The following is a 24,824-nucleotide window of genomic DNA, read 5'->3' as shown; positions in this document are numbered from 1 at the left end:
TAAAGAAATGATTGAGCAAGTATTCTTTTATTTGCTGGAGATCTCAACAGGACCCTCCATGAGTTCAGCGCTGCAGAAATTCCACAAAACCCTATGTAACTTGCACCTGTTTGCACAAAACCTGAAGATAACCGCAGTTCTTCACCTGCAAATGCCCAATACGTCATGCTACATTTTACGATGTGTGAAGACATGACAAAGGGTGTTGATCTGCTGCTCTCCATCAGCACCAACATGGTACAGACACACAAACACTTTGACCAGAGCTTACGCTTAGCAACAACAAAAAAAAAAAAGATGAAAAAGTAGTAAGTGGCCCTAAAACCACAGCTGTTTCCATAAGCCAGTGCAGCACTATGTTCAGTCGTGCATATGTAGGCAGATGTCAATGGCCCTCCCATTTTTCCCACTCTAGAAGTTTATCGTCACCCAAGGCAGAAAGCTTAACACTTGGATGTGACGACTCGGCGTCCCCCAAGACAGGCCCCAGTAACCCCGGGGCTGGGAGGGGGCGCGGAGCCAGGCCGGACAGCCGGGGCTGGCTCCGACAGGCGGCCGCGGCCCGAGTCCCCCGAGCCCCGCCGGACTCCGGCTCCCTCCGCCCTGCGGGATCGACCCGCGGCCCCGCACGGACCGGCCTCTGCCGCGACGCCCGGGCTGGGTCGGGACGCGGGGGCAGGTGCGGGGCCGGCAGCACTCACCGAGAGGAGGACGAGGAGCAGCGGAGGGGGGCGGCGGGGCTCGGCCGGGGGCCGCATGCTGCTGCTGCTGCGGCGGTGCCCAGCGCGGCAGGGACTGCGCGGCCGGCCCGGCGACAAGGATGCGGCAGATCCGGCTTCCTGGAGGAGGGGCCGCCGCCCGGGCAGGGCAGGGCAGGGCAGGGCCCTGCTCCGCCGCCGCAGGTGCGGAGGGGCTGGGCCAGAAGACGCTGAGCCCCGGCCGTGCTGCGCAGCTCCCTGCCGGCTCCTCGCAGTTCCGTGCAGCAGGCGCCGGGCGGCGTCCCGGGAGCGGAGCGGCGCGCCGGGAGGGATCCCCGCGCAGGGCCGCGCCCGCCCACTGCCTTGGCGGCTCTCGCCCTCCGGCCTCGGAGCTGCGCTACCGGCGTAGTCCCGGGCTGGGACAGCTCCCGCTGTCTGGCGAGGCGCTCTAGGGCGGGGCGGCGGGACTGGGGCGTGTCGTCTCGGGCTGCCCGGGCCGGGCTGACAGCGCGGCGGCCCCGGCCCTGTGCCTGCACTGCGCCCCGCCGGCCGCGCGGGGGCGCTCTGCCGGCGGGCCGGGCGGTCCCTGCGCCGCCGCCGCTGTCCCGTGTCCCGGAAGGCCCCGCGCTGTGTCCGCCGCGCCATGGCCGCGCTGGCCCGCACGCTCGGCATCTTCGGCGCCTTCGTGGCCATGGTGGGAGCCGCCTTTTACCCCATTTATTTCCGGCCGCTGCTGCTGCCGGAGGAGTACAGTGAGTCCATGCGCGGGGGGAGCTGGCTGGGCCGTGGCCCGGTCTGTGCCCGGCCTTGGGGGAATGCTGGGGCTGCTGCTCGGTGGGTGACTCCCGAGGAGCTTTCTGCTCGTCTAGGAGATACCTGGAAACCAAAATAATATAGCTCGCCGTTACTCTTATTTCAAGTTATTGGCCAGCACGTGGTTAAGAACATCCTTCAGGTGCTCCTTAAAGGATTGAGAAGCAGTTGAAGAAATTGAGATGAGAGATGGAGCCCCTCTCCTGTGCAGAAAGGCTGAGAGAGTTGGGGGTCTTCAGCCTGGAGAAGAGAAGGCTTCAGAAAATCTTGTAGAACACTTGAAGAGAGCTCGTAAAATAGCTGGGGCAGGCTTTTTAGTAGGCCCTCTTGCAATAGGACTAGAGGTAATAGTTTTAGACGAAACAGAGTAAATTCAGAGTAAATAGAAATACATTTTTTATTATGGTGGTGATGAACCACTAGAACAGATTGCCCAGAGGAGTGGTGTGTTGACTCAGGTTGGACAGGGCTCTGAGCAACTTGATCTAGCTGAAGATGTCCCTGCTCAGTGCAGGAGAGTAGGCTAGGTGGTCTTTAAAGGTCCCTTCCAGCCCAGGCTGTTCAATGATTCTGTGAGCTGTTCCAGTTCTGTTTACCAGCTGCAATTGCAAATCTAGCTTAAAACGTGACAACCAGTTGTGATGATTTGCTAGAACTGGTCTCACCCTGCAGAGTCTCTGAAACTGACTCCTGAGGAGAACCCTGCTTTCCTGCCAGGAAAACCTGCCAAAGCCCTGGAGGGCGCCTGCAACTCCAGGTGTGAAGCCTCAGTGGCTCCAGGTGGGTGCTCCGTAGAGGGAGCACCCATTACTCCTCCTCGACTTCTGTGAAATAGTGCCAAAGAAAATGGGGGGAAAGTTCTGGTGCAACCAGCCTTGCCTCTCCAACTTTAATTTTTATGAGACTAAGCAAGCCAATAACATGAAGATATATGTGGTTAATCTGCCAAGACAACTGAAGATTTCTAGGAAGGAAAAAAAAGGATAACAAACTTACTGGTCTTATTGGAGGGGCTGTGACCTTGCATCAAAGGTCAAATAAAATTTAACTTACAAGCAAGTTTTTACTGAAGGATGCTATGCTTGTGAAGCTTCCCACAATTATGTTTCCTGCTCTGTGTTCCCTTTGAAAATTTTATTACTAAATATTTTTTGAGTATGCTATACTTTCCAAAAATACTATATTAGAAATCTGTCTTGGCATTAAGGAAAGGACAGAACTAGTGGAGCAATGCTAGTTCCTTTGTACTTGCCGTTATGTGAGTAGATGTTTCCTATCAGTTTAGGGATTTTTAATCTCTATTTATGACATAGAATGATTGAATTGGTGCTCAGTTAGCAAGTGCACAAACTTGTGATTTGATACCTGATCCTAAACTTATTGCCTGGTGCTGAATCTTCATGTGATATCACCTTAATTCATTTTCAATTAGCTTTTTTGTGACGTTCATCACTGCAGTATGAGAGGCACAAGCATTTGTTATCACAATACTTGAGGCAAGGTTGTGGACTATCACAGTTGTGGTGTTTGAACCCAAGTATTTAACCTTTGGAGTACAGAGGATTTTCCGAGTACAGTAAGCTGTATGACAACTTCCTAGAAGCTCCTGCCCTCTATTGGCTTGAGCTGTGGAAGAACACTCAGTATTTCTGTGTTTGGGGATGCTGTGTCCCAAAAGGTCCCAAAAGTTGGGTGTTCTGATTAGCATCACAGAATAATCATGCAAAAGGCAAGAATGAATATTAGTTAACCTGGAGTGACATTGCACTATGAAAACATGAAATGCTATCTTTTCTTTCTTCACTCTTGTTTTTCTTGTGTATCTCCCAAATTCTATACAAGTGAAGTACATTAATGTTCTGGAAGAAGACTTTACTGCATGATTCTCAAACATCTTCAGAGAAGTTCCCAGCAATTTAACAAATAAGATGAAAGCTACTTGGAAAAACTGCGTATAATCAGATTGTTGATATGAGCTGTAAATTGTGCACAAAGGAGTTTGACTTAATTTTATACAGAAATGTTACAGTTTTGTAGGGTTTTACAGTTTGTGGCTTTGCTGTTTCTAATTTTCTTGTCAGTATCTAGCTTTAAAAAAGACTGCAGTTTACTGGCAATGATGAAACTTTGAGACCACCAGCACAGGCCTTTTCCATATAGATTAACTAAAACAGTGGCTTGACAGCTGCTCTTTGTGACATTTTCACAAATTTCCTGATTTTCTGAATTGTGAGACTGTTTCTTCCCCATCCTGTGAGGTGGCTCTCCTGTCACCAAGACTGAATCTTCCTTGTTGTCCTTTTTTGGCTTACCTGTCTTCCAAGTTGTTTGCAGGCCCCACAGCAGTCTCTCTATTGACTGTTCCGTGTCCTGTCTCTGTATTTATCATTGCTTACGTTTTTGCACAGGTTTCTTTGCCCGACCATTAACAGCTCCTGCTGTTCAACCCAAGTGTGTTTCCAGAACTCTCAGATTGGTTCCCGTTTCTCCTGCCTCTCTTCTAATCTAAGTTTCCACTCAAGACTGAATATCCTTCTTCTTCATGTCCTACAGGAAGTCTCCTTTGTTGCCCTAATTTATTGTATTCTCCCTTTCTGGGTTTTGTGCCTTTTCCTTTGTAATTAGACAGGTCCCTGAGATTTTGGTAAAAAGGATTAAATGGAATTACCATGCTGAGTGAACAGAGTTGGAGAACCTGGGTGTGCCTCTAGGGCCTGTCCCTTTGCAAGGAGAATTAGTTACTGTGATATTCCTGCTTGTTTCCAGCAGCATTAGGCTTGTACCTAGACAGCCTGATAACATGCAGTGCTAGTGCAGTCCCAGTTGGATAGGATAATGAAAAATACCAGTTTTAAGTGAGCTTAGTTGTGAGCTTCCTTTGCTAATGCGCAGCCTGCAGGTTTTTAAAGGCCTCAGAAGTTCAGTGGTGGGGGCAAAAGGTGAATCCACCTGAGCTTTGACTTCCTGCTTCAGAGTAGCACTGTGCTGGTGAAGTGCATAACTGGAAGTGGAAAAAAAGGAGGGGAATTTAGTAAGGGAAATATTATTGTTTTCTCCACTTCTCTTTGTGGAGGTGATTGAATCTTTCAAAGAAAAAAGAAAAGCCTGAGACAGGCCCAGTGTATGGGAAAATATCCCTCAGATGCTGAATTTCAAAAAGTTTACAAGCAGTAATTTGGTTTGTGCTGTCATGAAATCTGTTTGCAAGATCTTTCAGAGCCTGAAAATGGGAGTTGCCCAAAAGGAAAAAAAAAATCTTTTGACTAGTTTTATGTTGAGCATATGAATGAGCTTCTAAAAGTACTAGTCATTCCTTAAGGGACCATGGCAGGTGTTTTGGCATCTTTTTTAAACAGTAGGCATTGTTTGAGGATTATTATCTTATTGTTTGTAATCTCTCAAAACAGACTAGCTATTAATTTCTCAGTGAAGTAGGAATACTACATTTGCATTTGTAGGTAGATACTCAACAGAATTTTATTGGGTAGCATCTTGAATTAATAAAATTTTCAAGATTCTTTTATTGGATGCAATCAAGATATCTGGTATTTTCTTTTTTTTTTTAGTAGTGTCCTTTCTGTTCTGTTTTCCAGAGAATGAGCAGTCAATAAACCGAGCTGGTATTGTTCAAGAGGATATTCAGCCTGCAGGTATACTGGATTTATGTGTTTGCATTGATTGTTTTAAAGACCCTCTTGAAGTAAGGCCTCAATATTTATATGGATTTAAATAATATAGTGAAGAATACATTCAGTGAAAACATATTTAATAAATTTACCATTAAATTATTTTTTTCAGGCTAATTACTCACTGAAAAATTATGGTTTTAATGAAACTCATCTTAAAGTGACTTAACTGGCCAAATAAGTTGCAGTTTCTGCTATCTTCACACTTCGTTAAATAGAGGCAGTTTCCACTTCTGAAGCAGCACAGAGCGAGCAAGAACTATGGATAGGCTGAGTTGAAGCTATAAAGAACATCATTGCACCCTAGTTTTGTGGAATACCAAACTCTAATGAAACACAGTTCATCAGCACTTTGGCAGTGCCTTCTGGCCACATGGGTGGATGGGCCATGCAGAAATCCACTACATGTGAAGGAAAATATGGAATGCAGTGCTAATAGCTTTTGGATCCTTGCTGTTGACAGTGAAAGGCTTAGAAAAGCATGTGAGGGAAGTAAAATTCAAGTATAGCAGACTATCCTTGATATCTCATTTTTTATAATGTTAAATGGAGTGTCTATGCAAGGCTGGCATTTCTTGATTAAAGATGTGAGAGTGCCTGTCTTGGTGAAACATGTAATACCTGAATATGTTGAAGGGTAATGTATTTTTGTTTTTGAAAAAGCCTAATATCAGCAGCAGGTGAAAATCAAATAGGATTAAAGCCATGACCTTATTACATAAATTGGTTAGATCATTAGTGCAGGACTTGCTTTCCAGGGAAGTGGGGGAAATGCTGAAGAGAAGCAGGAGGTGTATTGTGAAATAGAGGTCTTGTAAACCTGTCTTTTTTACTAACCATTTGAGAGGGCTGGATTGACTCATTTATCCAAGGTGCAGGTACTTAATGACCAGTTCTTCTTAGTGTAAGTTCTCCTTTTCATCTGAATTTAGCTGCTGATAAGTTATGAAATCCATTAGTTGAAAAGGAAACCTAGACAAATTCAAGTGTAAGGTTTAATTCTAAATGATCCAACAATTCTAGAACACCTTACCTATGAATGTCATAGATTTTTCCATTATCTGAAGTTTAAGATCAAGATGAGGTTGGTTTTCTGTATATTTTTGCAAGTTTAAGCAGAGTTGCAAATTCAGTGCAGAAATTGTTGGCTTCTTTCATTGTTTATAGTACACAAAGCTGGAGTAGAATGCCTGTTTGTTTTTTTTTGATCCAACAGTCTAAATTATCAACTGCTGCTATTCTGATGTTTGATTTGTAGGGTTAAAAGTGTGGTCTGATCCATTTGGAAGAAAGTAATTGGCAGCTGGATGTATTGCAAACCTGAAGATGGATGTCTTCAGCTGCTTCTTCTTTCACTGAAGTGTGTCTTTAGGTGTCACTGGAGCAGAATTCTGAATATGCTGTGGGCACATGAGGAGCAACAAAGGCTTGGAATCCCAAGAGATAAAAACGTGCTAGTTTTGAGAGAGAATGCTGGTGCATAGCTCACAGACTGTTAGAAAGCTAAATGATTACTGAGTATAGAAATGAAATATTTATTTCCTTGAGAAAAGGAAAAAGGATTTACTTCTAATCTGTACACTTGTAAATTATGGATAGAATAAATCATGCAGACTGCTGCAATTTCCTCCCTAGTTTGAAAGTTACACCATGGTGAGTGTAAAATTGTACATTAAAGAATTTAAACCAATTTGTACTTTTTTTCATTGTTTTACAAGTGTGTGTGGAAGATACCTTGGCTGCCTGCCAGGTGTCCCCCTGGCTGTTCTTACTCCTGCTCCTCCACTGGACAAGGGGAGTAAATAGAGTGACAGAGCTCGTGGGTCTGGATAAACACAAGGAGATTTCTTTCCAGTTACTTTTGCAGGCAAAACAGACTCAACTTGGAGAAAATTAATGTAGTTTTGTAAGTAGAATTATGACACACAACATTTTAAAGATCATTGCAGGATGCTGTATGCTTTGGAAAATGTATGGGCAGAGTGTTATTCCTAATATTTGCTGATGTTTCTCAACTTTTTGGATGTCACACACTTCTGTTGGGACAGCAGATGAAAGACTCCATGTTTACAGTGTTACTTTCCAAACTGCCATTCTGCTACTTGCTATTCTATTTCTACCTGTCTTTGTCATTACTCTCCCATTCAGACACACCTCTCCTCCTATGAATTAGTTTTTATTTAGTCTTCTATTATCACTCTAAGGATTAGAGTATTTTCTGTTTGCTTGTTGGGAAAATGTGGCCATGTTTGATTCCTGTGTGTTCTCTAGTCATTTTGCATGATGGTTGGAGCCAGAGCGAGTGTACCCATTCAGTGGAGGGATCATAGATTGGTTTGGGTTGGAAGGCATCTTAAAGCTCATCTAGTTGTGATGCCTTGAGAGGCTACCTGGAACAGAGGGTAGATGGCATCAAAGGAATAAAGTGGGTATTTACTAAAAGGCCTTCAAAGCATGCACCTTGTGCAGTACAAGAGCCTGGCTGTGGCTCTAGCCAAGATGGATGCCTGGTCTGACTTTTCACACTTTTGTAAGTTTTGGTCGATTTACATGTTGGTGTTAATTGTCCAATTCCAGCTTTGGGTTATGAAGTCCCATCCTCCCAGATTGCTCTCCTCAGTTCACTGTTTACACTTTTTGAGCCCAAAGATGCAATGGTGTCCTTGGTTCTCATGCTGGAAAAGGATTGTTTTGTCTGACTAAACTGTGAAGAGAACTCGCTAACTTTATATGAAGTTCAGAGTTACACTCTAAGGCAGTACAGAGCGGAAAATACAAAAGCTAAATCTTAGGGTATCAGTTCCAGCCCTGCTGCCATGAGCTGGAATGCCTTCCACTAGACTGCTGCTCAGGGCCCCATCCAGCTTGGCTTAGAACATTTCCAGGCATCCACAGCTTCTCAGAGCTATCTGTTCCAGTGCTTCATCACCCTCATAGTGGAGAACTTCTTCCTCATATCTCATCTAAACCCACCCTCTTTCAGTCTGAAGTTTCATTATATAGAACAGTGCAACATTGTCACAAAGCTAATTCAGTGTTTGCTGTGAAAAGAAGAATAGAGCTGAAAAAGAGGTTTTTATAATTTAAACCTTTCTTCAGTGAGTGCAGAAATGAGGGAGCCTTGGTTTTTTGTTTTCTTGAACAAAACATTCATGCATCAGACCATTTCAGCAAAGTTCTTTCATCTAAAATACCTCCTCAGTGAAAATAAAACATTGCCGAAATGCAGATACTCCATCTATAACTGCCAAGCTGCAAACCAAAGATTTTTCAGAGGGTGTGGGAATTTTTCCATTATGCAGCTTCTGTCACTTGGTGACACAAATGCTTAAAAATCATATATCGTGGTAGTGTGGAACCATCAGTATAAATGATGTGACAGAGAATGTGAAATTACTTAGTTTGGGGTTAAGAGATAAGACAATCTCTGCTACTCGTTTACTTTTTGAAGTTGAGCAATTTGTTGAGTCTGGATCTTGCCTGGAAAAATGTTAGATGGCTTCTGAACAGTGGCTGCTGGTGGCAAGTGAAGCATTTTGCCTTCATATTACTGAAATGTTGCAAAACATATGAGTACCTGAACTCAGTTATTTGGCATTTATAGAACTATACGTGTCTGTTGGTCATTGCTTCTGGTGCAGAAAAGCTCAGTAAGTTTTGTAATTGCCAATTTGTACAGAATTTACAGCAGTCTATATCAGTTGAGTACTACTGAAGTGAATCTAAACTGTAAAAATGGTGTAAATTGGTATTAACAAGCATCATTTCCCACTCATATTCCACCTAATGAAGTGGGCTGATGGACCATGGCTTTAAAGCATTAGGATAGTGAATGTCTTTTTCAGATTTTTGCTATTTTCTGGATAAAACTGAAGTCAACAAGGTACGTACTGCAATAATTGTCCAGACTTTACACTGAAATATTCTGATTGCTCTGGCATGTGCCAGTTGCCTGGAGACTTGTCCAATTCTCATGTGTTAGGTTCTAGTCCTGCAGCTGACTTTGAGACAATGCTTTGTTCTGCTCATGGATGCTTGACATAAGCCTCTTCTTCAGGTACCCAGTGACAAGTGAAGTTCAGTGCAGTGAACTCTGCTCTCCAGGACTCTTATCTTGCTCTGAAGTAAGAGTTCTTCACTACTTTCATAAACTCCAACTACTGTTAATTTGGTGATTGGGAAGGCTAGGCCTGCATTCTGCAGAGCACCTAAATTTGCTAGTTTTGATCAAGATGTTCTGATTGTTTTGATAAAAATGCCTTCTTAGAATATTTTTAAAGTACTTACCTCTACCCTGTTACATGAATGCATTTTGCTTATTTATTATAGGTGGATGGTGAACAGCAAGTATACTTTCAGCCCTTGAAGGACTGAAGGAAAGTTTTAAATAGTGGTTTGACATCCCAAGAGAAACTGGTTGTACTAGGTTTTGGACTGTTGCATGCTGATGTTTTGAAATTATTAAAAGTTGTTCCATAAAGAGCAAATCCAGCATTTTGGTCTAAACACAGCTTAGTTTTGAAGCACTGCAGATTGTTGATGATGCAATGAAGCCCTCAAGTACAAACACTTGAGAAGGAGTAAATATGGCAAAAGTTTTGGGCAAATTGCCAGATTATAAACCTGGGAGAAGGAACAATCTCAATAAATGAGTAATATTCAGCAAGAAAAATCCCATAGGATTTTGAGAAAATCAAGTGGGATTTTTCTTGCTGAATATTGTAATTATTTATGAGAATATTCCAAATTGTGAGAGGGGATTTTTTGTCTGTGATACTCAAAGCACATCAAATAGCCTCCAGTTACCATGAATTTTACTCTATATATGCCCTCCTATGAAAAAACAGCCCAGAAGAAGCCGTTCTCGTGTTTTGCTCTTTCCTAAACCAAATTAAAGCATGTGTTTTCCCTTCTTACAGTCTAGCAATAATTAACTACTCATTTTCTTTGTATTGTGTACATTCCTACTGACCTTCATGTTAACATGCAGATGCAGCAGTAAATGAAAAGTTGTATTGGCTTTTTCTGTTATGCCACACAACCCAAAAAGTATGTTTGCTGGAACAAGTGGAAGGAAATTATTCTCCAGCTTCTGAGAAAGTGCTGTGGAATATACACAGTTTCTATGTGGACAATTTGCAACAGGTGAGAGCAAAACACAAAGTTCAGGCCAAAGCTTAGGTCGGACTGTGATCTGAGGTCTCTTTCTTCATCGTGCAGACTGTGTGGGCCTTGCAGGAAAAATGGTGCAGTGTTTAAGACACTGTCTTGGAAAATAGGACTGTTGTAGTCAGTTCCATATTCCACCACGCTTTTGTCTGGCAGCAGGTAAGTAATTTAGCCTTTGAGCTTCAGTTCCATCTGTAAAATAGCCATAAATAGTGCTCCCCTTCTTTGCAATTGAAGGTAAATACAGGAGTGTGGGGTTTTTTTGATGATCTAGAGAACATTTCTTGTCTGAGAAGTATTCTTCAAGGTTAGGAAAAACTGGTCTGAATTTGTGTGAGAATCAGATATTTTGGTTCCAGAAATTTAAAATGTTTTGAAGAATCTTTTCCAAAAGAGAATAACAAATTTCTCAGCTCTTCATACTGCTGAAATAATATGTTCTGAAAATGGAAATTTTATATTTTGGGAGACAAACAGAAAACTCATCTGTTTTTCACAATACTAATATTTTTTTGGAAGAACTGCAAATATGAGTCAGTTGAAATTCAACCCAACATGAATGTGTTGTACAGATGTAAAAAAAAAGCAGAAATTTGGTCAGCTTTTTTTTTGGTGGCCCAGCTGCCTCAGCAATTTTTTGAGACTCAGCAATTTTAAATATTTTGAGTTGCTATTTCCCTTATTTTCTGTAACAATGGGTCCTCTCTTCTGACCTTGGCATGCCAAAAAAGCAACTGTAATCTTTCTAAGAGTTACAGGTGCTAAGTGGAGGAGACTGGGGCACAGTGAAGGGAGATGAGAAAGAACTTGAGATACTGCTGGGAAGGGTATTCCTCCTGTAGCCCCAGAGGAACACCTGGAAGTGGAGTGGTGGATATGAAGAGGAAACAGCATTCAGTTGAGTGGGAGAATGAGGAACATAGGACATAAATCCACGGGCATATACAGCCATTGTAGGCTCTCCAGCTCGCAGAGCAAATTGGGATACCTGTTGACCTCTTTTCTGTTTCCTCCCCAGCAGATTGGAAGTAAACCTTTCTAAATAAAGTTCCTAGGCAAGACAAAGGTTATCATGATAAGAGAGCATCTGAGGAGGAATTGTATAGCTGTCCTTTGCTCTAGCCTACCTTAAGAGGCCAAATATCACAGAATCATTTGTGCTGGAAAGGACCTCGTGCTGAAAAGTGTCTTTCAGGCTCTAGGTCGCAGGGAAAGGTGCCTCCTGTCAGCTTTTTTCCATAATTCAGAAGGGTGAGTATCAGCAATGCCAGTCAAGGTAGGGGAGCAAGGTGTTCCCTTTGCTTCAGAAATTCTTGTGGGAGGAGTTCTCAGCAACCCACAAGTGGATGGCTCAGGTGAAGTCTAGGAATACATTCTTCCACTCTGAATTAACAGAGAAACCACCATGGATATAACCAGAAGTATTTGCTGCCTTATCTATTCTACATGAATTTTTGGGTGCCAGTGGTTGTGGCAGGCCAGCTCTAGACCCTAACTCCTACAGATATGAAGAAGGTTCATACAAGAACTGTAACTTGTGCCATTTCTGGATGAACAGTACCATTAGGAGTCCTCTGAAGCCTGGAAAGCAGCTAATCTTAGTATCTTCACTGTCTACTTCTGTCTTCCTCTGGTTCTTACAGTTATTCTGTGAGTGACTGATGTGGGCTTGCTGGATGTTCCATATAACAAAGAATTTCTTATGGTTCAATCCAAATGCCCCACCTAAGAACCTTTGGGACATTTCTATTCCTTGCATGTTCTGTATGTTTTTAACATGGGTTGTTGTTTTGTGGCCTGTGCTGCCTGCCTGCCTGCCTCTCTGTGCTTCTGGATCAAAGCAACAGTGCCAGCAACACTACTAAATGAAGTTCCTGTAAGGAACTGTGAGGATCTGAGGGACACACTCCATACATGTAGTCTGGCAATCCTAGCAATATGTCTCAGTTCCTCCTGGTTGCTTTCAGTTGGCAAGCTTTTGGGTTATTGGAAAAACTTGTTATTCCTTATTGCACTTAGCAGTTAAATTTTGTCATAGTTACTGTTCCAGCTATTCTTTTGCTCTGACGTTGCCTCTCAGGTTGTTTAATCAGAAAATTTCATTAGTATACTTCAATTTTTGTGTCCAACAGTTATGTTAAATTTGTCCTGGGACAGTCTTTTGAGGAATGCCACCAGTAAAATCCATCCAGGCCAATGACTTCCCATTTGTCATTTCCACTTTTAGCTACTTTCATGTTTCATGCTTGGCTTACAGTTCTTGCAGCTACTAATTGTTTCCCATGTGACATCATTCCAAATGCTTTGCTGAAGTCCAGAGGGAATATATCCCCTGGATTTTTGTCAGGTTGACAAGCTGGTTGTAGTACAAGGTAGAACAAGTAATACTTTGACATATTCTTCTTTGGGACTTTTCACTGTCCCCACTTTTCTTTTTGTCACAGTTTGCTATGATTCTTGTGCTCTTTTCTGGAAAGAAGAACAGGTAGACAGATGTTTTCCAAGGAAGTATCTGGACATTCTCATACTCCATCTGTTTGAATGCATTGTGATGCGCATAAAATTAACCATTCTGTTAGAAGTACCTAAACAATTGGAGAGTGACCTGCCTCCCCACTTCAGGCAGGAAGAAGAGATGTTTGCTGCTATCAGTTTATTTCAAAAGCTCAGAAGTTAATAATCATCCTGTCTTTTGTCACTGATTACTGACTCATAAGAACCAGGCTTGGCTAAAAGAAAATTGCCATAAATAGTACAAGAGCACAAGGATGGATTTGTTTAGTTAGAAAAACCATCACTCATCAGACTTGAAGAAGAGGAAAGGCAGTGATCAAGTGCAATTGACAAAATGTGTTTAAGTGAATTGTCACATCTGCATTCATTAGCAAAATTATTTAGGGGGGTGCAAAAGCATTCACACCCAGTTCTGGTTTCCACAGGTCATTGGGTGCCTATTGCTTAGAAAGGCTCTGACAAGGCAGGCATGACAACCAGATAATGACTGCTTTGAAGAACATAAGAAGTTTCCTTTGCTTGAATTCTTTGGAATCACAGAAGAGACACAGATAAAGGTAAAAATATAATTTTTCAGTTGTGCCACCAGTTTCAGTTGAGTGATGCTGATGGCACTTTGTGATTCATTCATGAAGTGTCACATCCTTTGGGAGCTAGTTGGATTATGATCTGTATGCCCTGTTGGATCCTAGAAACTCTAAATATGTCTTTATCCCATTTCATGCCCTATTTACCATCAGTCACTCTGCCCATCCTTTTTCAGGAATATTCCTCTGATGGCATGGTCTGGCTAAAATTCTGATCATCTCGAAATCTCAGAAGAGCAAAAGATGTTTTGTTTGTATTATTTTCTGTCTTCCAAGATAAAATAAGTTGGCATGCAACTTTCTGTTGAAACTACCATGAATCTTCACAAGCAAGTTCTAATTCTAGCCCAAAAGCTATGGAAAGTTTCTCATCTTCTAGATGATTTTTTCTACCTATGTTTGCAGGCAGACAGTTCCAGTACCAGAAGTGTCCATGTTAAGTGGTTGCTGGTAGTATAGAAATGCATAACCACAAAACCAGTCTCATTCCAAAGAGGCATTTAGCACTGCCATTCCAAAGAGACATTTAGCACTGCCTTGCTTAGGATCATGGCTCTTAGGGCAAATATCTACAGCAGATAGGAGGCTTCAACCACTTAATTCTTTCAGGACTCAGCAATTTTGTCTCTTGCAGTTTTTGAGATAAATCAAGGAAAAAATTGTAGTTCCTACTTACAGTACACCAATCTTCTTCACTCTGTCCTGAAATAAGTCCTCAGCAGGGCTAGCAGATCCCAACTACCTGAAAATAACATCTGGAATTTTCAGGACTGTGTTCTGGGTAAATAACCTCCTTTGTGTATTAAACACTTAGGAAAATGTACCTCTACTGTATACAAGAGGTATGATAATATTTATGTCTGCTTTGCTAATTTTACCTGGATGGACATAGCAGTCATACCCTCTGTTCTCTAGTTAGTTAATGTGTGGACTGTCCTGTTACCATTCAACTTCTCTTCCTGAAACATAGCAGGGGATAGCCCTTAAAATAAAATTGTCTGCATATTCCAAGTATGTATTCTTTATGGACAGCTTCTTATGAATATTTCTCTGTTGAATGCTAGCTGTTATGTTGAAAGTCTTCCTCATCATTCTAATGGCTTTACCATCTTGTATCATTGTAGAAAACATCACAGTGATACTTCATATACAATAAGGAATGCATACACTTATATTTGCAGATTCTGGATATCTGGGGAAATATTACGTTTAGTACAATAGTTGCTGTGTATTTGCTGTTGTAGAAGATGACAGGGAGTTTCTGAGGAGGAATTATGCACAGGAAAGGATATCCTTGCCTCAAACAATGTGAAAGCATAATCCCACAAATCTTCTCTGAATCTGTTAGGCATCTGTCCAATGTTTTCCCACTGTGTTTGCATTGCAGTGATCACAAGAGTTATCAAAAATCTTTGCCAGGATTATGTAAATTCTAATTGAACCCCCAATCCCAAATCTGAGGTCTTTCCATTGTTTCTTCACAGATGTGCTGTCTCAAAAGCAGTTGTATCACAAAATCGCAGACTCTGCACTGGAAATGACACTTGGAGGTCATCTAATCCAATTCCCTGCCCAAAGCAGGGCTAACTCTGGAGTCACATCAAGGTGCTAAGGATTATTTGGTGTGAAGTTGTCTCAGGATTATGTGCTGTCTTGTAGCTAGTTCCTCAAGCTTAGGTAAGTCAGTACAGAAGATCCTTATCTCTGGGAACACTGCAGAATCAGTACATACTTGTCTGAAGTGTAGGTGGAACTATCATCATGTATGTTGGTGCAAAGCTTGTTAGAATATACCAGGGACTATGGTATTGATATCTCTGGACTTAACATGTCTGTCCTGGAGAAAAAACATTCTTACAGTGATTCAAGGATTCACCTTTGTCCCCTCTTCTGTGCATTACTTAGATTACATAATAAACAAGTGCTAGAGTAAGTCTCTGTTCTCTCTGGGATCTGCATGCCAGTGCTGAATTCATCTGTCTTGCCAGGAGGCTCTGCAGTATTTTAAGGAAGTGGAAGTCTCAATTGTTACCTGAGCAGGGCCTGTTCAATGAACATTCTCATTCAAAGCAAAGAAAATCCAGAGAGCTCTATTTGCTTTTCCCACTGCAGATGAAGGAATGGGCTCCTAGGGAAAGTACGGATGGAACAGGCTTTCAAAGAGGTGTTTGAAAAGGGGAAGTGAGGAGCTATTTTTGGGTGAACTGGTCAGCCATACTCCTTTTTGAAGCCTCACTGACAGAAGGGCTTTGGCAGTGGGAAGGCAACCATGCAGTGGGGCATGAGTGATAGTCACATCTCCCTCTCCACCCAGCAAAGCAAGAGCCACAGTCATGTTTGTGCAAACTCACCACCAAAGGAGCAGAGGCTGCTCAGCCCAACCCAGTCCAGACCACAAGATGAAGAGAATCATCTCTCCAGTACACCTGAAACAGTCCACACCATCTATTGCTCTTCAGCCTAGCCAGTATTTCTAGTTCTCTAAAGGAGGGCTACTAACATTTGGAAAGTCTCTACACACAAGGTCTTTCCAAACATTCCTCTCTCATTTCCCTTGGGCTGGAAGTCATTTCAGATGTGCCAGCTGGTACTCAGCCCCTGGGCTGATTCCAGCACCTGTGCCTAGTTTTATGTCAAAGTGAGCTGGCTGAGCCTGTGGGACATTACAGCGTGGCCCAATGCAGGTGGTGCTTGGAAAGGTGCTGCCTGACTTCTGCAAGGAGGTGGAAAGCAACAGTGTCAGAGCAGAGCTGAGCAGAGCAGAGATTTCCAGTTCCTTCTGATGTTTGTTTCTTGGTGAGTGAGTGACGTGTTTAAGAATATTTTTAATGCTTGTGGTAGTAGCAAGAAGTTGCTTTGCATGTTTCTTTTGTCTTGAATTTTAGTATGTCTGCTACTAAAGATATAGTTACCCCTGCACTCCAGAAGAACCCCAAAGCAGGGACTATTCAGCTGGATAATTGCCTACTCCCAAGTGTCTAGATGTATAGTGAAACTTCTCATTTGGCATGTTCTGGACTGCTTATTTTCCAGTGAAACAAATTTTCTTTTGATATAAAATATGCAGTTCAGTCTCTAGAGAACCCTGTCGTCTTCTTGTGTGTTATTCTTATTACTAAACAAAAAAAATGGAACAAAACCCCCAAAACAGAGCAGTAACCTAAGTTCACAGCTGAAGAATGTAGACTTTCTTCCCAGGAAAAAGTTAAAAGGAAAGACAAACTGTATTTAGTTCTGTTAAGTAACCAAGAAAATTCTTTTAGAGAAGAGTGCTATGTTTTCCCCCTCAAAGGTATTGTATGTAACTAACATAATTAATAATGCAGTTATTCATAACGAGGAGCAAATATGTTTCATTCACCTTATTTTGCAAAAAGTAAAAAAAGGGTCCTCCATCTGTGAAGTGCAATGTAAATAAGAATTGAGGATTGTTTCTGAGCACTGAAAATGGGGCAGAGATGGGAAGTTGTGGGATAAGGATTGTCTCATGTACAGTGATGGGTACAGTGAAAGAAAGAATAAATGGTTTATTTGCAGTCATCATTGTAGCTTTCAGTTAGAGCCTGGTTTATATTCAAAGCTCTTGCCAAACATTTGCTTTTGCCAGTTTCAGGATTATTTATTAGCTTGGATTGACAAAATAAGCTTTGGGTCCATGATGTATGTCAGATGTCTGGTTTTGCATACGGAAAAGAGTGGGTTTTCCCAGCCTAATAAGCCAGAGTTTGGTCTGTCAAAGGTGTCTGTCATGAGGGACTAGAGAATTAGTGAAGTCTGACTCTTCTCTGTGGAGGTTGTTTTTGAGGTCATTAAAAATGGGCCAGCGTCCTTTCAGTGTCTTTCTTCAGCAGGGTTGCCTCTTTCACTGCTGTCTGCTATGGCTCCTTTTCTAGCAGCTTCCACATTACCAGCTGCTCTCAGGGGGTCCTCCCAACACAACAGCATTGAACCTCAGGGAGCTAAATGTTGTGCATCCTCTCAGGAGAGAGGAATCCCGAGCTATTGGGAATTATATTTCTCTGGGTGGGTCCTCATGCACAGAGAGTTGTGCATGAATTCACAAGCCCAGGCAGAGTTGGCACCTGTTTTCTCAGATGTAAGTACTGGTCTTTCTTCTACTACTTAGTGTTTTATAGGCTGAAGATTTGAAGTACTCTTAGGTCGTGCTACTTGTCCCTTGCAGATGAGGAATTATTGAGGAAGTCAGATGAGCTTAGATACAGGACTCCCAAAACACCTGCTCTGGAGGAAACCAGCTTACACTGCAGGCAGTTCTGGGCGCTGCCTGTAGTCCTCATCTCTGTGCACTGTCCCAGGTGACACCTTAGCTGTCAGCTGTTTGCTTCTTCTCATGTCTAGTGCAAGTATGCCAAGGGGCTGTGTGCCTGTGAGGAACCTCTCAGCAGGCTTTTGGAGCTCAGAGAACTCAGAGAGCCCTCAGAACCTGTCTTCAGCGGGTTTTCCTTGCGGATACTTCTGGACACTGACAGTATTCCTTTTACCTCAGTCCCTAGATAACTGGGATGTTAGAAATTACATGCTTCAGCTGAAAAATGTCTTGGCCCTTTTCGTGACCTCCAGGAATGTCATCTAGAAATGCTGGATCCTAGCTTACACTGTAATTATGAGGTTGTGCAAGCATTTGCACCAAGGAACTCCAATTTTTTTTGTGTTACAGAGTTTGGACTCGAGTGATTTCTGAAATATTTGACCATCCCCTTAAGGCAAAACTCATCCTGAAATATACTTCTGGAAGGAGGCTGAACAAATCTTTTGTGATGATCCTCAGAGTAGTGCATGTACTTTATGAAATTTCATGTACAACCCATCATTTGGTTTACCAGCAGGTCTAGATCTACTGCCAATGGTTTCTTTCCCTGCCTGCTATAGAAATGATATATTTAAATGTACTCATAATTGCTTCTCAGATTTATCCCGAGTTGAATGAGCCTCACTGGGAATGGAATGTTGTTCCCTCCTCCTCCTTTACAGTCTATTCCCTGCCATGGCCAGTTTATTCTTACAGTTTCCTGGGTAACTAGGGTCATAGCTCCTCAAAAGAGAAGGTTGCACCTGTACTTCTTGAAGACAATGTTGAGCTCTGTTTGCTGAAGAAGATGGTTCATTGTTCTTTGTTGTGGCGTGACAATAACTCACCTCTGAGTTTTCATGCCTGGGCCCAGATAGACGTGCTCATAGTCCTGTTTCTGCTTCTAATCTACAAGACCCAGAAGTCCTTTGAGCAGCAGGCTTGTGTGCCTTCAGGAAATATAGTTGTGTGCTGAGTATCTGCCTAAGCAGGCTGTCAGAGTCTTGCCGGGGTCACATGGAGAGAGGGTGGCTGTGTGTAAGATCTCATGGGGAGTCAGCTTGCAGGTGTATTGGGATGCCTGGTGGGAAGCTTGCTGCCAGGGTATTTGATGGTCTTTCCCTTGGCTGCAGTTTTTCTCTAGGTACATTTGATTGAACCTGCAACCAGCATGGGAGGTCATGGAGCAGAGGGATGCTACAGTACTAGCACAGGCACTGCCCTTGAAGAGCATGATGAGAGTGAGGCATGTGCTAAAAGAGAGAAATCCAGCAAGTCTTCTTCCTAGGGTAATGTAAAAGGTCTGATCAAATCAACCCAAACTTTGTTTTCCCTTTAGACATCAGCCTTTTCCTCAAAGGAAGAGACCCACTTCAGAAGGATGGATTCACTGCCTGAGGAGAAGAAAAATATAAGGTCAACAAGCCTTTAGGGAACCTAACTTGCTATCTAACTATTTGCTAAACAAATGCTTATTTTAAAAATCCATAAGATGGCATGGTAACCTTGTGTTGACCTTACTGAGCTGCAGTATGTACGGCTGCTTTGTGACAAGGGTTCTGCAGGCTGCTATCTTACAGCATTAATTTACCTTGGCCTACTTCAGAACAAAAGAAGGCACATTTATTTAAATTTTCAAGGTTAACAAACTAGTGTTACTGATTAGGCTGCCCTAGTATTTCCTTTGAAAATAATACATTTTTCTCTTTGTTTGTTATTTCTATTTCTGCCATGGTAAATAATGGGCCTCAGGCTCCAGTTCAGTAGAGCACTTCTGTGCTTAGTACCCTCAATAGCACTTATGCGTGTGTTTAAATTTAGAATTAATAATCTGAGAATTGACTGAATTGTGGCCTCTGTGGTAATGCTTTTAATTGCAGTGTAAATCCAATCTTCCCAATGGCCAGTAGATGGGGCAAGTGGGCCTCCTTATAGTTACAGTTAAATTTTGTTGTTTTTCTTTTTTTTTAATGCAAGGTTAAAATGTAGCTGTCGTTGGCTCTCAGTTCAACAATCTAGTTTGAAGGCTCTTTACCTTTGTACTGGAAGGGTAAATTACGAACTTTGACGTAACTGCACTATTTTCCTTACAAACATGTGTCGTAAACAATCGTTCTGTTCCTTGAAATTCTGAGATTTAAAATTATGTTCCTTTCTTTACACAGGGATGAAAACAAATCTTTTGAAGGTTTTGTTGTGCAAAGATATGGAAATGTGTGTTCCCTCCCCAAAACTAGCCAATTGTGAGTGTTTACAACACTCATGGGGATGCAAAGGATCCAAGTTTTAGTCCCTGGTAGTCTTCCATGTGACTGTAGAGTGTACCAATGGCAAGATCACCCTACTTGCCTTTGGGTAATCAATCCTCTCCTGCTAAAGCTGTTGTCACTTTTACACATTTATTGGTGCACCAGACTTGTACAGACTACATGAGTGGCCGTGGTTGCTGGCCACATTTGCTCTCTGCCCACACTTGTTTCCTGTTAACACTTCATGTTACGTACTTATCTAAAGAGAGGGTGATCCTCTAGTCAGTCACTGAATCCTGCCTCTTAAAAGGAGTAAGAGCTTTTTCTTGAACACATAGGTACACATAGGAATAGGAAATCCTCAGTTTCCCATTAGCCACAATCACACTTCTGTTTGTTGTTCATCACATCAGCTCCTTAAGTGTGCTCTCCTTGGTCCCCACTTCTTGGAGCTCAGCTTAGTGGTGTCCTGGAGCAGGCTGTGTTCTTACAGGCAGTGTGATGCAGGTGCAAGAGCTGTTTTCTGCATCACACTGAGGCAAACAACTCCTCAGGTGCAGAACCCAGGGACAATGGGGAGTTTCTGCTTGTCACACAGACCAGATATGGTTTGCCTGTTTGAGTGTACCTTGTGGAAGCAGGTCCTACTGTCCACCCTTGAATAAAAGGTAGTGATATTTCTATTCTGTCTTATTTCAGAGTGGAGTGAGCTGGCTGAGATAGTTCAGTGACAAGGGCGGGTGAAGAAACCTGTATCTCGACTAAATTGGCCAGGCAAATACAGCATGTTAAAATAAAAGAAAACAACTTGGCTAAAGATTAAAAAAAACAAACAGTCATCGACCCCCAGCTCTTTTTCCTTGAACTTTTGAAAGCTGAAATGGAGGAATGGATATGAGCCCACCTTCTCAGATATATAGGGAGACCCTCAGCTGCTAGGCTTTAGTTTAGCACAGTGGTCTCTGTGTGCCACCATCTGTCATTATCTGTTTGTGATATCCAAAACTTCTCTGAGTGGGATGGAGCACAGAGGAATTCCTGTCTGGATTGGCATGATTTTCTCCTCTTTCTTGAAGCTGTTACATGGTTAAATCTAAGATGGTTAATACTGAGTGCAGGGGGGGTGGGGGTGCAAGGCTTAAGGTGGTGTAAACTGAGAGCAGCTCTTCTGCAGACTGTGAAAGTAACCAAACTCTACAGACATCTAAACCAGTAAGAGTCTGGCTTACCTTCTCCAAAAGTACATTATACAAAATCTAGGCATTACCTTAACCTGTTCCATATTTTGGAGGAGCAAGGTGTGGTCTATTTCAAAGGTTGCTCCAGCTTCTCTCTCTTTTGCAGCTTCAGGATGCCCTCAGACTTCATCTCTAACACTGCCCCCTATGTGGTGAGCAGCATGATTCAGACAGGACTTCTTGCAGCCAAATTCCTACAGCCTGCAGCAGTCCTGCTTTCTGTACTTTCCATTCAGTCCTCTGACAGTCCTACAGCAAAAATTCCTTTGGATCCTGCCGTATCTACTTTTGCCTTTGAATATTTTTATTGGCTTACTCTGTTTTGAATGAAATGTAAATTCCTCAGTGTTTTTTCAGCCAGTGTTTGTATTTTGTTCATTGTGTATGTCTTGACTGTCCAGCACCCTTTGACTTCCTTGTGGTCTTCCTCTATTTATAATTTTCTTCATATCCTTCCCTGTTCCCAAAGAGATGTTCTCCTCATAAGATAAGCAGTGTTATGAACTCTCAAAGCCTCTGCTTCCACCCTACTTCGGGCCTTCCCTGAAAAACTGGTCATTTCTCTCTAAATTTTCTGGTTTGTGATATAGAAAGAACTGCTTTAAGAGGAACAGATTGCTCCTGGGGTAGGTATAAAACATGGCTCAGACAGCACAGGCACCTCAGGAACATGGATTTTGACACAAATACCTCATGAGGCAGCTGGAAACACCTACAGCATGCGGTATTTTAGAGTAAACCAACTGTTCAGTGACATGCTGGCCTCTGAGGAAAGCTATGCATGCTGTTAGCCAGGGGTATCTCAGGAGGACTGAGAGTCCGTCTGCTATTTGGCTCCTTGCAGACAGCAGCTGTTCCACAAGAAGGTGAAACATGCAATAAATGACTGCATTTACTTGAAGCAAATCAGAGCTCAAACAAAGGCCATGATCCAGCCAAGTATGTTTACTGCTCTGGGAATGCTTTTGTGCTGAAGCAGCATCTTTCACCCAAATTCTCTGAACATTTTGAAAACGTTAAGAAGGATAGGCTAATGCCTGTGTTTGCCGATGTATTTGAGCCAGGTTTTGGGTGCTGCTGTCCATATGGCCTACACTGAGTTTGGTACTGCTGTGGCTGCTTGGCTGGCCATTTCCTTAACTGCAAAGATGGTTTCTGCAGCTGGAGCCAAGCTCATGCTGATGCAGTATGTTGGTGACAGGACCTGAGCAGGCCACTGTGTGGCTAGCTCAGGTAGGTACACACGAGCTGTGGTCACTTGAGTATAAAAATACATTTGTCTTATTTTTAGGAAGCAAGAAGATCTTTGACCTGGACTGAAGACAAAAGATCAGTCCCAAAGATACATTTCTCTTTTCTGCTGCTGCTTTTGAGGGGAGAGAAATGGGAAAAGTGAAAGATTGTGTAGATTGTCACTAGTGAGAATAGTTTCAGGCTAGGTTGTACCATGTCCAACTGCTGAGTGAATGTTCAGATAATGTCTGATACAGGAAAATATCCAGTGACCGAGGAGGGAGAGAAGTCTCTTCATGTGTGTGCATATTTTCCTCATGGACCTCATGGATACATCTTTGGATTCTCCTTTGGAGACACAGAGGTCACCTGTTAATCTGCAAGGGCATACAGAAAAGGGCTGTATCTTTAGCCAACAGGAGGGTGTTAATGCAAGGATTTCATGTTGTTTTTCTAGAAAAGAACATGCTGCCAAATAAATATCACCTGCTTCTGAGTATGTGCCAGGGGTCTGGAAATGAGTTAAGAGCCAGAAGAACTGCACAGCCCTGAACTATTTCCAGCAGAGCTCTGGAGGCTGATAGCTCCAGAATGATTGGAGGATGGCTCTTTCTTGCCAGACTATCCCCAGACAACTGGGGTGAATGGCTCTTCCCTGATGGTCTGGTGTTCCTCTACTCATTTTTCCTTGACAAACAAAAGGGGGCAATCTGAAAATTCTTGGAATAGACAACCAGTTCCTTCCAACTTCCACACATTTTACTGAGAAATTTGCTTGTTCCCTTCTCGTTTGCTTAGTTCACTCCTGGTGGTTTTTCCCCCAGATGACTTTGCTAGAACCACAGTGAAACTGGAGGCACTACCCATGTTATACTCTGAGTCCCTTAACTACAATTGTTTTCTGTCTCTGGAGAGGGTTTTTTTCTCTCTCTTTCATTCTCTCTGCTCCTTGGCTTCCCGCAGTGACAGCCGTATCTGTTTGATTTGAGAGAAGCTTTGCATGTGCTATGAGTGGCTCCTTCTGCTAACAATTTGTCCTCTGGAGCCTGTTGCTGCACAATATAAATAAATTTCACTGTTTAGTACTTTCCCATTTTGTTCCTCTGCTGCTGGCAGTGAGTTGACCTACCCTGTTTAGTTTTTCAAATGTATCTTTCTTTGCCCTTCTTATATGAGACAAAGTCACAAGATTAAATTAACAAGGATGCATTACTGATGCATACTTTTTTGTTGTTGTTTCGTGCTGCACTAAAAGTTCTGCATAAAATGGGAATTAAAATGCAGATTACATTCTGGAATAGTATTCAATTTGGTCATAGGATGAGAAATAAGACTTTATCCCTCTTCAGAAAGTCTAATGGTGTGTGCTGCATAGATACCATGCACATATAAAAAGCATTTTTCCATCATCTTACCACATAAACTCAGTGTTTTTATAAACAGTCTTCATTTGGCCCATTCCATGCATGTGTGCTGCTAGAATGACCAGGATGTTTAGCACATCAGATCTTGCTTTGCAGTGGTGAATGCAGGTACTGGAAGTTCTCCAATTGTAGTACTATGCATGCCCCAGCAACCTCCTGCTCAGAATATGGTAAATATTTAGAGTGGCAGAGCCCAATCTGGGCTCTGTGCTGTTTTAACTAGATTGTTCTTGCCTGCTTTAAAGCTGGCTTAGGCATTTATCCACCACACCAGCATCACTGCGGATTACATGTACCCCTAATTGGGTATGATGAAGGCCACAGTCATGTTTTCCATGGTTCCAAGCCTGAAGCTTAGAGCACTTGAGGTTGTTTTTACTGTGTGAATGTGACTGCATGTGGATTTTAATACAGAGAAAAACATACTGGGACCAGCTAATAAGTCAGTAAAGTGGTTACATTTGCCTACTTTCTCGGAAATTATCATAATTCTTGTCTTTCTTGGGATGAATAAAAGAAATCTATCAATCTAGACAATATTATTTTTGTCTATTTTTGTATCTTATTATAGCATAAATAGGTTTTGAATAGTATAAATCAAGTGGTTTTTGTTTTCCACTGACTTCTAAGTGAAAAAGGATGTCACCATGCACAGGGTAAAAAAGGCAAAGAGAAACTAACCCATTACCATTTGCATTTTACAAACCAGATCTTAAAAAAAATACTTGAAGGAGGGGAAATTTGTCACCTTAACATTGCAAATTATGTGGAAACCAGTATGTCCTCCCACTACAGCATATGTTTGTGGTGGGTGGGCGGGGGAGATGCAGGGAAGAGGTGATGGTATAAAAATACCTTGTAAAAACAAATGTTTGGCTAGGGGAGAGAGTTTGTCACTTCAGCT

At 42.4% G+C, this 24,824-nt stretch overlaps 3 protein-coding genes across 5 annotated transcripts in view; 2 read left to right on the top strand and 1 right to left on the bottom strand.

Annotated features, from left to right (window-relative positions):
• The window catches only part of SEL1L3 (SEL1L family member 3), a 34,081-nt gene extending 32,690 nt beyond the window's left edge, over positions 1-1,391 (bottom strand). For all 3 annotated transcript variants that reach the window (XM_041402760.1, XM_041402761.1, XM_041402762.1), the window contains exon 1: positions 702-1,391. In XM_041402760.1, coding sequence (XP_041258694.1) covers positions 702-1,391 — 690 coding nt within the window. The remainder of the gene's footprint in view (positions 1-701) is intronic.
• On the top strand, positions 1,318-6,887 carry SMIM20 (small integral membrane protein 20). Its single transcript, XM_041402763.1, has 3 exons — positions 1,318-1,450; positions 5,105-5,161; positions 6,456-6,887. Exons 1-3 carry the CDS (start codon positions 1,342-1,344, stop codon positions 6,491-6,493), a joined length of 204 nt encoding a protein of 67 aa, XP_041258697.1. The 5' UTR covers positions 1,318-1,341; the 3' UTR covers positions 6,494-6,887.
• A 6,479-nt stretch (positions 6,888-13,366) lies between these two features.
• The window catches only part of RBPJ (recombination signal binding protein for immunoglobulin kappa J region), a 143,986-nt gene continuing 132,528 nt past the window's right edge, over positions 13,367-24,824 (top strand). Inside the window, exon 1 of the mRNA XM_041402715.1 lies at positions 13,367-13,437. The gene's annotated coding sequence lies outside the window, so the exon portion shown is untranslated. The remainder of the gene's footprint in view (positions 13,438-24,824) is intronic.

Source organism: Onychostruthus taczanowskii, unplaced genomic scaffold, assembly GCF_017590055.1.
Source record: "Onychostruthus taczanowskii isolate IOZ18803 unplaced genomic scaffold, ASM1759005v1 scaffold2, whole genome shotgun sequence".
NCBI lineage: Eukaryota > Metazoa > Chordata > Aves > Passeriformes > Passeridae > Onychostruthus > Onychostruthus taczanowskii.
Note: the sequence above shows the minus strand (reverse complement) of the source record. Positions and strands in the feature narration are given on the sequence as shown.